We start from the raw sequence: 13,253 nt of genomic DNA on the forward strand, positions 1-13,253 counted from the left end.
TACGTGCCTGGTCTTGCGAATAGCCTCATGTTGGTCAGTAAGCAAAGAACATGATTGTGTATTTCAGCAAAGAAGACTGCAAGATCGTCGACACGAGCGGTGGTACGGTTCTTACTGGAGCTCGCTGCGGAGGATTGTACCTCCTCTATGCAGCTGGTGCAGCAATGAAGGCAACCGATAGTCAGCACCAGGAGAACTGCAAACACTACTAGCATCGTCGACTCGATCATCGCGACTGAGCTGCCACCGAACGGATGTTGAGGGAAGGTATGGTCGACGGCGAGGTCGACGGAATAAAGGTAAGCAACTGTGGGATGAAACTTATTTGTGAAACATGTTTGGAGGGGAAGCCGTTTCCGGAGGTCGTCGAACGAAAATCAACACGCATATTAGACATCATGTATACGGACCTCTGCGGTTCCATGAAAAACGAGACTCCGAGTGGTTATGCACGTTATAGCCGACTACAGTCGCTTTACCGTGACGTACCTGCTCAAACCCCGCCGTGGTGCGCTCGGATGGAGGAGGAGAATTTGATAACAAGAGTTTAGAGAAGCGCTATTGGGGAGAAGCAGTGTTGAGCCAGTGTTGATCTTCAGAATCGGCTGCTGTCGAGATCGATAGGAAAAACTCCCTACGAGCTGTGGTGGGGGCGAAAACCGGATCTGTCACACCTGTGCGTGTGCGCGTTCCGGCAGTAACCCAAGCAACCAGAAGTTCAAATTTTACTTAAATTTACTCTTAACCGAACTAATTGGTTCACTATGGTTCACATCAAGTTCCAAGCATCCTTAACGGAACTTTAAAGTTCAATTAAAGTTCCGTTACATACAAAAAATTACTTAAAATGAGAGCTGATTAAGCCAAAATAGCCCTTTTTATCCGAACTTCTGGTTGCTTGGGAAAGCGCGCCAAGATGGACAGCAAGGCGCGCGAATTTGTGTTCATCGGGTACTCCATGGAACATAAGGGGTACCGGTTCCCGGATCGAGATACAGACTGTGTGTGCGTTGCTGTCTAGCATGAAACTGATTATTCATTGTCGTATACATAAGGAGGTCTACATTTCAAAGGAGTAATAGAATGCACGCTAAATACTACGTTACATCTTTCCTGTTTAACAAATTCAATAATATTCGAAATCTGGATTATTCACATTTTTAATCACTCTGCCGACACGGCTCGTTTTAGGCTGCGGTGCGCAGGGAGATGGATCAGCACGGAGGCTAGCCTCTGACAGGACAGCACGTTGAACCTCTTCATCTCCTGGTGCTGGTTGTACTGCATCTTGAATCTGTTGATGCTCTGCGTTGTCCAGGGCTTTTACAGGACGTAGATGATGGAAATTCCTTCTCAACGTTCTTTCTCCATCTGATACGATATACGATCGTATTCCGTCCGAACACGACACCACCCTCGCTGGTTGCCAGGTTTTGTCGCTGTGATGTTGAAGTAACACTGACTCACCTTTGTCGTATTCCTTTGATTCCACCGCTCCTTTATCTGCGTACTGCTTTTGATGTTTTCTCTCTTCCAATAGTGCTTCAGTGACTCCGGTAACCAATTTGGGAACCAATCTCTTTTCAGTAACTGGTAAGTTTGATCGAAGAAGTCTTCCCATTAACCTTTCACTTGGTGCTGCCAATTCACTCGTCCGTGGTGTGTTACGTGCGTGTAATAAGGCAAGTTTTACATCGGACTTGTCCTCACCACACTTTTTCAGTATACCTTTCGCGGTTTGCACAAATCGCTCAGCCAGTCCGTTGGCTCTTGGAAACATTGGACTAGATGTGCAATGATCGAAACACCACTCGCTGGCAAACTTTTGAACTCCTCCGACGAATACTGTGGACCGTTGTCTGATTCAAGCACTCTAGGTACACCATGAACCGCAAACCATTCCTTGAGCTGCTCAATTACCGCTCAGGACGACGTATTCGATAATCCTTGAAATCGAAAACCCAGAGTAGCTGTCAACCAGCATGGTGTAGTCCTTGCCTTTCGTATAAAGTAGATCGGTTGCTACTCTCTCGAAAGGTAGCGACAGAACTTCCTTCGATACTATGGTGTGTTTCACGTTACTACGAGTGTGCTTCTGACAGACGGCGCACGAGTCTACCATCTCTTGGATATCTGCAGCCATGTTTATCCAGAACAGCACCTGTTTCGCTCTTCTAACGCCACTATGCAATCCCGGATGACCACTGTGAATTGCTACTAACATCTTCTTACGAAGCGACCGAGGTACCACTACCTGATGTGCTTTGAAAACCAATCCTTCGTACACCGACAGCTCATCTCTGAAGCACCAGTATTTGCGTACCACTGGATCCACAGTATCTCGATTTTCAGGCCAGCCCATTGTAACTACCGGTTTTAGTTGCTGCAATTCGTAGTCCGTCTCGACGTGCTGTCTCAGCTCGTTGGCAGATCTCTTCGACATCTGTAGCACAATGTGGACCTCGAATTCTTCTTCATCATCCGTAGGGTTGTTCTTCACATCGCGACTCAAGATGTCTGGTATTGGAATGTCTTTTCCTCTGACATATACCACGCGGGTGATACTGCGCGACATCAAGTCTAATTCCCTTCAACCGCGGTGGAGCTCGATCAAGAGGCTTCCGAAAGATCGACTCTAGAGGTTTATGGTCACTTTCAACTGTCAAATCTTTTTCCGTATATGTACTGATGAAATTTATTGCAGGCGAAACGAATTGCTGCTGCCTCTTTTTCAATCTGCGGATAATTGAGCTCTGCTTGGGAAAGGGACTGAAGCATATGCTATTGGTTTGCCTCGCTGCAACAAAACTGCTCCCATGGCTTTCGAACTGGCATCTACTGACAAAGTTACCGGTGCATTCACGTCGTAGTAGGCTAAGATGGGAGGAGAAATCATCATTTGTTTGATTCTGTCAAAGGCAAGCTGTTGTTCAATATTCCAGTCCTATACTACATTCTTCGTGAGCAATATTCTCAGCGGAGCAGTTATTTCAGATAGGTTTGGTATAAACTTACTCAGGTACGTAATCATCCCCAATGCTCTTTGCAGCTGCGGTTTGTTTGCTGGGGTTTGAAGGTTCCGTATTGCATCCAATTTATCACTGTCTGCTTGCAGTCCCTCAGCTGTGACGATATGCCCCAGGAACTTGACCGACGACTGATCGAACAGGCATTTCTCCTTATTCAACTTGAGCCCGCACCATGGATCCGACTGATTACCGTACTCGTCAACTTCTGTAACTCTGTTGAATCTGCTGCGTGTATGAGGATGTCGTCCATTGAGCACTCGACGCCTTCGATGTCGCCCAGCAAGTCTTGCATCACCCTTTGAAGACCTCCGGTGCCGACGCCAATCCAAAGGGAAGCCGTTTGCAACAATATCGTCCCCACGGTGTACCAAAGGCGAGATATTTCGATGTACGATCTGTAACCTTGATTTGCCAAAACCCCTTTTTACAATCCAGAATTGTAAATCGATTGTAGTTCGTCAAGCGCGACGAAATTTCCTCCAACGTCGTGAGAGGATGATGTCTTCGCAACAAATTTTGATTCACCTGCAGAAGGTCTATGCAGATCCGAAGTTTCCTATTCTTCCTAACGATAACCATAGCGTTCACAACCAGGGTAGGCTCATGGATTCTAGCAATGACCCTAATCTTTCCATCGTATCAAGCTCCGTTTTAACTGCCTCTCTGATGCTATGAGGCACGTTACGCGAAGGTCTGATGTCCCACTTTGGATTATCTACAAGGTCAATATCGTACACAAAATTCCGTAGACACCCAACCCTTCATAGAGATCGACATCGCTAATTTCAACTGTGTGGATTCTAGTTATTAGCTGTAGTGATGAGCAGGTTTTTCGTCCCAGCAGTGGAGTGACATTTTCCTTCACGATCTTGAATATAATTGGACTGGACCTACCTTTTATCAGGAACACCGTGGAAACCTCACCAAGAACTGGAATTCTTTGGCCGTTGTACGTGACCAAGCTTTTTGTTCTTGAGGATTTGATGCAAAGAGAAAGCTCACGAAGAGCTCTTTCTGGTAGAACGTTGCACTGAGCTCCTGTATCCAGCTTGACTGTGATTTTCTTTCCTTGAATTTCGATGGTCTCGTACCAGTCACTTTCATCATCACCCGTGTGCACGTTACCTTCGACCATGTGCACGTAAAACTCTTCTTCCGCTCCAGAATCTTCATCGTCATATACAGCTTCTTTGATTTCATTCACTTTTCTTTCCACTTTTTTTTTCCTTGACACATCACCGCAAAATGTCCTTGCAGTCCACACGCATTACAGTTTTTATCAAACGCTGGGCAAGCGCCTTTTCTGTGCTTCCAGCCACAATATTTGCAGTCCACGGTTTCATCACCTGCACGCTCACTATTTCTTCTATCACTACGCTCATTATTTCTTCTGTTCACTTCCATCGTTTGACCGATTTGACCACTTCGATTTTTCTTCTTTGAGCAGTTCTTTTGATTGCATTGAGGTTAGCTCATAATTCCGACATAATTCAATTGTTTTTTGCAACGTTAGTTCATCATTGAGCAACTGTGGAACCAATTTAACAAATTTGGTTCCTACGATCAACATGTCTCTAATCAGCGAATCGTGTAGGACACTAAACGCACACTTTTTCGCCTGCTCACGCACACGCGTCACAAAAGTGTCGAACAACTCATCTTCTTTTTGTTCAGGTTTATTGAAATGATAACGTTCGTAGGTAACACACGACTTCGGCGTAAAATAGTCAGTAAACCTGTCCACAATCAAATCAATGTCTTCTTCTTGCTCAGGACGCAGACCAAATGTGTCGAAAATTCGAATACAATCAGCGCCAATTGCACTAAGCAGCATAGCCGCTTGCACTGAACCCGGTTTTTCTTCAAGATTAGTCGCAACTGAAAACCACTTAAATTGGCGATACCAGCTTCGCCACTGGTCGGCCATGTTCTCGCTCAACACTAGGGGCTTCGGTGGCTTGAGGCCCGTCGAGGATCCTGACGCCATGTTCACTTTTCTTCACTTGAAATTTTCGCACTTTCCCAGTAATTTTCCACTTGCTTCCGCTCCGGGTTCATTGTCTCCCGACCGATCGCGCTTTGAACTTGTTTTCCGTCAAATTTTGAAACTTTTCGCTATATATTTTCACTTTTTTCGACCAGTATCTTCTGACACCATGTGTGTGCGTTGCTGTCTAGCATGAAACTGTTTATTCATTGTCGTAAACATAAGGAGGTCTACATTTCAAAGGAGTAATAGAATGCACGCTAAATACTACGTTACACAGACTAGATAACCGTCAGCAGGGACGCTCGATTCTTGGAGTTGGGTAACGGATCGTCGAGTGTCGAAATTCCGATGAATGAAGTAGGTCACTTGAAATCTCGGCGAAGTGTTCCTAAGCAGAATGAGCGTGAAAGTATTTTGCAGAAGTACGAATCGTTAGAGGACCAGGATCCGCTGAAAGACGGGTCTGATTGCAAAGATTTGTACGAAGATGCCGAGTCAGTCGGCGACGATCAGGAAGTTGTTCGGCGGTCAATACCCGTGGAGTGCAACCGCTGAGGCTTGGCGACTACGTGCTAGAAAGTGTAATTGAAAAAGCGTCCTGTGCATTCGAAGAACCCAACCACTACGGAGAAGCCATGAGGAATCCACACTGGCGTAGCGCCATGGAGAAGGAGATCGAAGCCCTTAAACGCAATGGAACTTGGGAGTTGGCAACCCTGCCAGAAGGAAAGAAGGTTGTTGGATCCAAGTGGGTCTTCAAACTAAAGTACAACGAGAGGGGGGAACCGGTGAAGCACAAGGCCAGAATAGTAGCTCAGGGCTACACGCAGCGTGAAGGAGTTGACTTCAGTGACGTGTACGCGCCAGTTTCAAGTCATGTATCTCTGCGTACATTCCTCGCAGTTGCTGCGAACAGGAAATTTCATGTTCACCATTTCGATGTGAAAGCTGCCTATCTCCACGGTTCTCTCGACGAGGAAATATTTATGAGGCAGCCTCCAGGGTTCGAGAAGAAAGGCCGAAGCAGTTGGTGTTGGCAAAGCATATATGACCTCCAGCAATCCGCTAGGTGCTGGAACCGACGGCTGAATAAAGTTTTTGCGAAACTCAGATTTAAGATGTCGGCAGCTGATCCCTGCCTCTACGTCCGGGGTGATAGCAAAGCGTATCTGCTGGTCTATGTCGATGACCTGGAGATTGAGTCGGCCTCGGAGAAAATGTTCGAAAGCTTAGTGGAGTTCGACTTGACATCGTTGGGACCAGTGTCCCACTTCCTTGGATTGGAGGTGAAACGGGAGGAAGGAGCGTTTAAGATTCGTTTGAAACCGTACATCAATAAGCTCAAGAAGTCAAAAGTCACGAAATGGAAGACGCAAAAGGGGCAAAAGGCAATGGATCCAGGCTACCTGAAATGTGACGAAAACAGCGAAGTTATGGAGGATGACATCCAATACCGGAGTCTTGTAGGAGGCCGGTTGTATCAGACAGTAGCAGCTCGTCCGGATATTGCCAATGCAGCAGCTATTCTTGGCAGGAAGTTTTGTGGTCCGACACAACAGGATTGGACGGCCGCAAACCCTGCGCTATCTGGAGCAGACAAGTGATTATTATCTCGTTGTTGGTGGCAATCCAGATCAACATTTGAGCTGATACTGCGACGCTGACTGGGCCGGTGACCCGGCGGATCAGCAATCGGCACGGATACCGGGTATGGTGTTCTTCTTCGGCGGTTCAGCGATTTCATGGGCAAGCCGCAAGCAAGGCTGTGTTAGGCTCTCGTCATGGAGGCCGAGTATATGGCCCTCAGCGAGGCGTGCCAAGAAGCCGTCTGGCTGCGGAGGCTGCTTAGCGATCTCAGCCAACCTCAAGCGCAACCGACGGTGATTCGCGAAGACAATCAAGGCTGCTTGTCCTTTGTGAAATGCGAAAGGGCGAGCCGGAAATCGAAGCGCATCGATACCCGCCAGAAGTTTGTCCAGCAGCTGTGCAACAAGAGGGTCATTGAAGTATGACAGCCGGCGTGATAACCAAACCGTTGGGGCCAACCAAGCACATGCAGTTCTGTCAAGCTCTTGGCCTACGGTAGTGAACTGGAAGCTACTGTTCATTGAGGAGGAGTGTGGAAAGGCAATGCACCTAGCCGGCTGGTTGGATGGCCTCATATGTGCAATCTATAAGAAATGATACAGACTAGAGTATGCTAATTACAGAGGGATTACCCTTCTGAACTCGGCGTACAAAATTCTGTTGCTTATCCTATTTAACAGACTGAGACCGCTTTCGGAGTCCTTCGTCGGCAAATACCAGGCAGGTTTTCGTGAGGGCCGATCAACGACGGATCAGATGTTTAGCCTTTTTAAGACCTTTTTGAGCAGTTCTGTAACAAGTGCGTTAGTAAAAATCTGACGCGTTCAGAATGATTAGCTTTGCTTTATCTTGCGCTCTATCGTTCCATGAATAAAATCGAATAGGGGAAAGTGGGGCAAGATGGCCATACTAAGCGGTAACCCTTGTAAAATAGTGACACTACTTCAAATTGTGCTGATTTCTCCATGAAACACCTTTATGATGACCCGTCTTTGACATAAGTATCAATAAACACTGATTAATAAAGTTTCAGTATCTTATAAACTGGTTTTAAAAAGGCTGTTTTTATGATGCCTATAATTACCATATGGGGCAATATGACCACCCCCTCGGGGCAAGACGAGCCTGGACCAAAAACTATATCAAAAGTGTGCTAAATTTATTTAGAATAGGGGACACATTTCTTGCACTTCTATGGATTATGTTCAAATGATGCTTCGTTTAAAAATGTCGTATTTCATGTTGATTTCTTGACAACTGGCACTACGACAATATCAGAATTGTGCTTAAAACTAATTTCTACTGTTAAAACCATATCCTTTGTTTTAAATCATCTCTGATTCACGCAGAAACTATTTTGATCATTTTTTAAATGCATTTAAGTGTTAGGCGACTCTTAATCCTGGAGATGACCTTGTTCCTATACAGTTGACAATACCGCCCCAAGCCGACGTATATCCAAAGATTTATATCCTATCAAACCTAATTACTGTGAATCTCCTCAAATTATTATTGTATATATGCTATAGTTATATAAAAGCTTCGGTAAATATCAATTTGTCCTGAAAAATGAGTAATTTAGGCTTCAATTGTTAAATTATGTAACTAGAAAATTATAAGAAAATTCAATTTCAACTAAACCATCTTCAAATCAATATTACGAGAACAAGGGAGGTTGTCAAAGTGCATTTTTCAGTTGTATAGCCCTTTTACATTATTGTGAACTATCCCTTGTAATAATAATGTGAATATAATGCTCACTTAAGGCATAATTAACGTTGGCTGTCTTGCCCCATATGGCCATCTTACCCCACTTTCCCCTAACGTCTCTTCGTTTTAGGACCCAGTATTTATTTATTTATGTGGATTAAAGTGCGCATGTTTTTTTTCTTGACATCCCTAAGCTTAAAAGTTAAAAGTACGCTGCCAATATTACGATCAGGGATGCCAGATGATATTTTCAAATGTCTTCACAGTTGTTTAAAAATGTCTTCAAATGTCTTCAATATTAAAATTATGATCATCAGCGAAAAATTTCAAAATTCAGTAGGCTTGTAATATTCTCCTTGTTTTACTGATGTGAAATATTTTTTTTTTGACATTCAAATTGTTAGAATTCAAGAGAATATTCTTTAAAATTCTTTCTCTGGAATTTGTACTGAGTCGGATTTTATAACTAAATTTCCACGTGGAAATTACCAAAGGAATTCAAGGAAGAATTTAAAGAAAACGTGAAACAAGTTACCTCTGAATTTACTACTGAGTCTTTAATTAAAATTCCACTGATTTTTTGTGGAATTTCTCTGAATCTATCTCAGGATGATTTTCCTGTAGAAATTTACCATGGAAATTATCAGAAATTTCCATTTAACACCAGAACCAGATAACCAGAAGAATTATTTGAGACAATTTTCTTGTGGAAATAAAAGAGATTTATTGTGCAGAAGAACTTGTGGAAATTAAGATGAATATTTTGTGTAAATTTTGGAGGATGTCCTTAATATCTTTTTTACGGAAATTATTAAGTATAAATTTTGTACTGAATTTCGAATTTCAATTAGGGGCCGTTCAAAAATTACGTCCAAGGTTTGAGGGGGGGAGGGGGGTCAGAGTTTTGTGACAGTTTGTGACAGGGGGAGGGAGGGGGTTCGTCTTATGTGACGTCCGTCCACAAGAAAAAAATACTGAAAGCATTTTAGAAACAACTTGCATTTTAAAAACATTCAAACTGTTAGTAAGGGACATAACTCACTATGTTATTGTGAAAATAGTGTACGAAAAAGATAAACCACAGTAGCATAGCAAAAAGAAAAAGATAAACCACAGTAATCGCTAAAATATAAATGAGACATGTACGTACAGGGGGAGGGGGGGGTCAATTATTTGTGACAGTTTGTGACAGGAGGGGGGGAGGGGGGTTGAAAATGCCGAAAAACGATGGACGTAATTTTTGAACGATCCCTTAAGGCCACCTTACACCTCGGGAATTTGGTCCGCGGATTTTTTCCCCATGTATTTTTGCATATGCGATGTTTTCGGAATTTGGGCACGGAGAATAAAAATCCCGGCCCCCTTTAAAATACACGGGGACCAAATTCCGGCGGAAAATTTTCCCGAGGTGTAAGGCAGCCTTTACTTGAATTTAGACAAGAAATTCCTCATAATTTTCATTTTCATTTCATTATTTTTGCCGTGAATTAGATCGGTCATTGAGTTCCGATGTAATGATCGAAATACCTTTTTACATACACGTCAAAAACGCCGCCGCCAAGGAAAATTCAAACAAATTCTGCCATCGAGAATTTTTTACCAGCGCACAACTCAAAATCAAGCGCGTTCAAGGTCTAAAATGCGTTGCAGTTAACAGCCAGCTAGTGTGAAGATATTTTTATGTTTGAGATTCTAATGGGCCAAACACAATTGATACGTTTGCGTGCGTTTTGACAGTTTTTCCATGGAAAAACTGTCAAAACGTACGCAAACGTACCAATTGTGTTTGGCCCATAAGTCCGAGACAAAGACTATTATAACTTTTGTAATTTTTTTGTATAATTTACATATAGAAGTCGCAGAATTTATAAGTAAGAAATAAAATTGTATTTTCTCCTGGCTGGCTTATTGATTGTCTTCAAGTATTTTCAAATAAGTAGATAAGTCTTCAAATATTTTGAAAAGTCTTCAAAATGTCTTCACGAAAAAAAATGTCTTCACAGAGATTTGAATGTCTTCAAATCGAAGACATGTCTTCAAATCTGGCATCTCTGATTACGATGCACCGAAAACATCGCATGTATGCATTTTGCTGTCAAAATGTGTTTACCAAAATGCAACTCGTTGTTTTGATTTATTTGCAGTCTAATTTTTGCGTGAAAAAATTTAACATCTGAAAATATTATTAGTGCAAGGCATTTTTAGTTATACATTCCAGCAATAATTGTGTGTTAAATGGTGATATATTCAATAGTGAAATTGTGCAATGAGGAAATTAGTGAATAGCGTGCTATAGTGAGGTAGGTGAGGCTGAAAAACATTTTTCTCTATCATAATATGCGCCTACCAAATAGCTGGGCTTCCTTTCGGTGACCACCACAGAGTGGTCATCGTAATTGAAGGATTTGATGTACCCATTGATTCCAGTGTAAAACTGCAGGCATCCCTCTGGGGCTTCCCGTGATGTGAGCTGCGTGAACAATAATTAGTGTAACTCAGTTCATTTTTTTATGCATCAAGAACAACAAACTGATCTTAGATTTACCTGCGTTATCCGAATATTGAATGCCTTTGGTTCATTGCTGTTTGATACGGCAGTTAAGTGCAGGGAGTGTGAATAATCTCGGTCAACTTGAATGTAAACTGAAAAGAAAATTACCATTATCAAATACATCACCGATAACACAAAGCATCCACTTTGTCTTACAGTGCTGCCCACTGTTGATGCCACAAAGAACCGGATACTTCATGTAGCCATTCTGGACCGTTATGATGAGCTGGTCACCCAGACAGTTCCCATCGGCTGGTGGTCCCATTTCAAAGAATATAAACTCCAGGAGAACTTGTCGAACGTTCCATCGGAGCGTCACGGTGAAGGTACACGTCAGTTTGGTGCGCAATGCTGTGGGATAGCCAGGACTCTGGAAGTAGCTGATATTCTGAGCCGTTTGGTCGTTACATCCCAGTTGAACTAAAAGACACGCAACAGGTCATTATTTGAATCCAACCACTTTCTACTAAAAAGCTTTCCACAGAGTTCATTTCTGAGGAAAATTCAAAGAACAAGTTAAAGAACATACAAACGCAACACACGCCAAATCCTCCGGCACAATGGTCCATCGGCACCCCACCCAGTTGACTGCATTCCATTTCGTGGTAGCAAATCCCATAGAACGTGGCCAGCTGCTCCCGCCGGGCGATGCACGGCCTGTTCTCGAATTTGATCACATTGAACAAACTGAACACCGAGAGCGGCGATTTTAACTTCTCGATTACCCTACTTTCGGTGGAGTTCGGCTCAAAGCTGTTCAACAGTAGGGTCCGTAGTCGGTCACCCAGCTGCTCGAAAGTGCTTTCCACCCCGGTCGGTGGCCGCATGACGTTCTCGCTGATGATAATCGACGCATTGAACGTTGGTGGCGGTTCGGTTGATTTAGATTCTTCGTCACTACCAAACAATGTGGTGACGTTGTCGCTTTCCACCGTTGCTGTTGTTGGAGTAGTGTTTTGAAAGGTTGGTGGTCCGATCACCTGCACCGGAGGGGAAGTTGAAAGTTGTGGTTGTTCGTGGGCTTGTTGTGGCAGTCGTTTGAATTTGTTGGCAAACACGGCCGGATCGTAGCGTAGTCCGTACTCCACTTTGTAGTCGATGTACTGCACCTGGCTCCGCCCGATCAGATCACGCAAGCGTAACCGATCGGGCGCCAAAGTCGATGTGGTAAATTCGGCTGATGGTGTTGTTGCTGGCGACGGGGTAGTGAAGAAATTATGAGCTGCTGCATGTAGGCGATTAAAAATATTGAATCACTGATTAATCATTTTTGCTCTTTCAAAAGTTTATTATTCTAATAAAATGATTTAATGAAAAGAAAGAAGGTAAATTGCGCAAAAAGATATGTGAAATGTTATCAACAACAATTGGAAAGAGAAGCGATGCAGCTGATTGAGATCAGAGTTACTCGGTGATAGTTACTGATTTCCTGAGTTCACTCAATCTCAAGAGCACCGCATGCATGCATTGCTCACTCGCGAACGATTTCGGCGACACATCGCTTTTCGGGAAGGAATAACAGTTTTAAGAGCTAAAGAGATTTTTCGCTCATTTTGGATGTCGAGAAAAGATGGTTTGCAGATTTTTTAGCACATCTTAGTCTTTTCGTGGCATCATCAATGCGAACGGTAGTAGCCGTTGTGAAACAAGTAACCTAGTTAATAGTTTTAAGACGATAATTCTCGCAAAAAATGAGTGAGAAATATAATAATCAATAACAATAATAAATAAATAAATTACAATCAAATTAGTCTCTTCTCTATAAGAATTTCATAGTGGAAATGAATCTGTTTACTAACAAATTTTATTATTAGGTCAGTAGGTACTTAGATACTAGATAGTTGTTGTTGTATCAATATTTAGAAAAACCCGACTTAATCCACCTACAGTGAACGCAACCCTTCTTACACTTTTGAATGGTTGTGTGTGCCCAGTGCATATTACAATTTCTATGCATATGACCTTCAATTGAATGTAAAATAACTGATATTATCATGCTTTTAACGATTTCAAAATAAAAAACCCAGATTAATCCACCTAGCGGCGATGATGCCTTTCTCGTGCATCGTAAAATGTACTGAAAAAATCACATAGGAAAGGTAAAAAAGCACTTTAGGGGGATAGATCGCATATTTTCTATCATTTTGCATGTTTTTGCATTAATTACTATGCATTCCCACCATTCTTGAAAAAAAATTTTTTTTCGATTTTGAAATTTTTTTTCCAAGGGGGGACCCTTGGGAAAAACAATGATTTTTCAATAATTCCGAAATGCAATGTCCGATCAGGCCAATTTTCAATAGCAAACAATGGGACCGCATTCCCCGTCGAATGTTGCGAGTAAATCGGTTAATGCTAAGTTCCAAAAAGTGTGTCTACAAAATTT

The 13,253-nt window shown here is 42.8% G+C and overlaps 2 protein-coding genes across 4 annotated transcripts in view; one reads left to right on the forward strand and one right to left on the reverse strand.

Moving 5' to 3' along the window:
* LOC134206829 (uncharacterized) overlaps positions 1-13,253 on the reverse strand; it is a 38,639-nt gene that overhangs the window by 1,846 nt on the left and 23,540 nt on the right. Inside the window, exons 2-5 of one of the 2 annotated variants that reach the window (XM_062682560.1) lie at positions 11,397-12,059; positions 11,024-11,287; positions 10,862-10,959; positions 10,664-10,786 (exon numbers count right to left, since the gene is read on the reverse strand). In XM_062682560.1, the coding sequence (XP_062538544.1) occupies positions 10,664-10,786; positions 10,862-10,959; positions 11,024-11,287; positions 11,397-12,059 (1,148 nt within the window). Of the gene's footprint in view, positions 1-10,663; positions 10,787-10,861; positions 10,960-11,023; positions 11,288-11,396; positions 12,093-13,253 lie in introns of both variants that reach the window. The other variant, XM_062682559.1, reaches the window with a different exon arrangement.
* The window catches only part of LOC134206831 (BLOC-1-related complex subunit 5), a 76,612-nt gene continuing 73,791 nt past the window's right edge, over positions 10,433-13,253 (forward strand). Inside the window, exon 1 of one of the 2 annotated variants that reach the window (XM_062682563.1) lies at positions 10,433-10,620. The gene's annotated coding sequence lies outside the window, so the exon portion shown is untranslated. The remainder of the gene's footprint in view (positions 10,621-13,253) is intronic. The other variant, XM_062682562.1, reaches the window with a different exon arrangement.

This window comes from Armigeres subalbatus, chromosome 1 (genome assembly GCF_024139115.2).
Source record: "Armigeres subalbatus isolate Guangzhou_Male chromosome 1, GZ_Asu_2, whole genome shotgun sequence".
NCBI classification, from domain to species: domain Eukaryota; kingdom Metazoa; phylum Arthropoda; class Insecta; order Diptera; family Culicidae; genus Armigeres; species Armigeres subalbatus.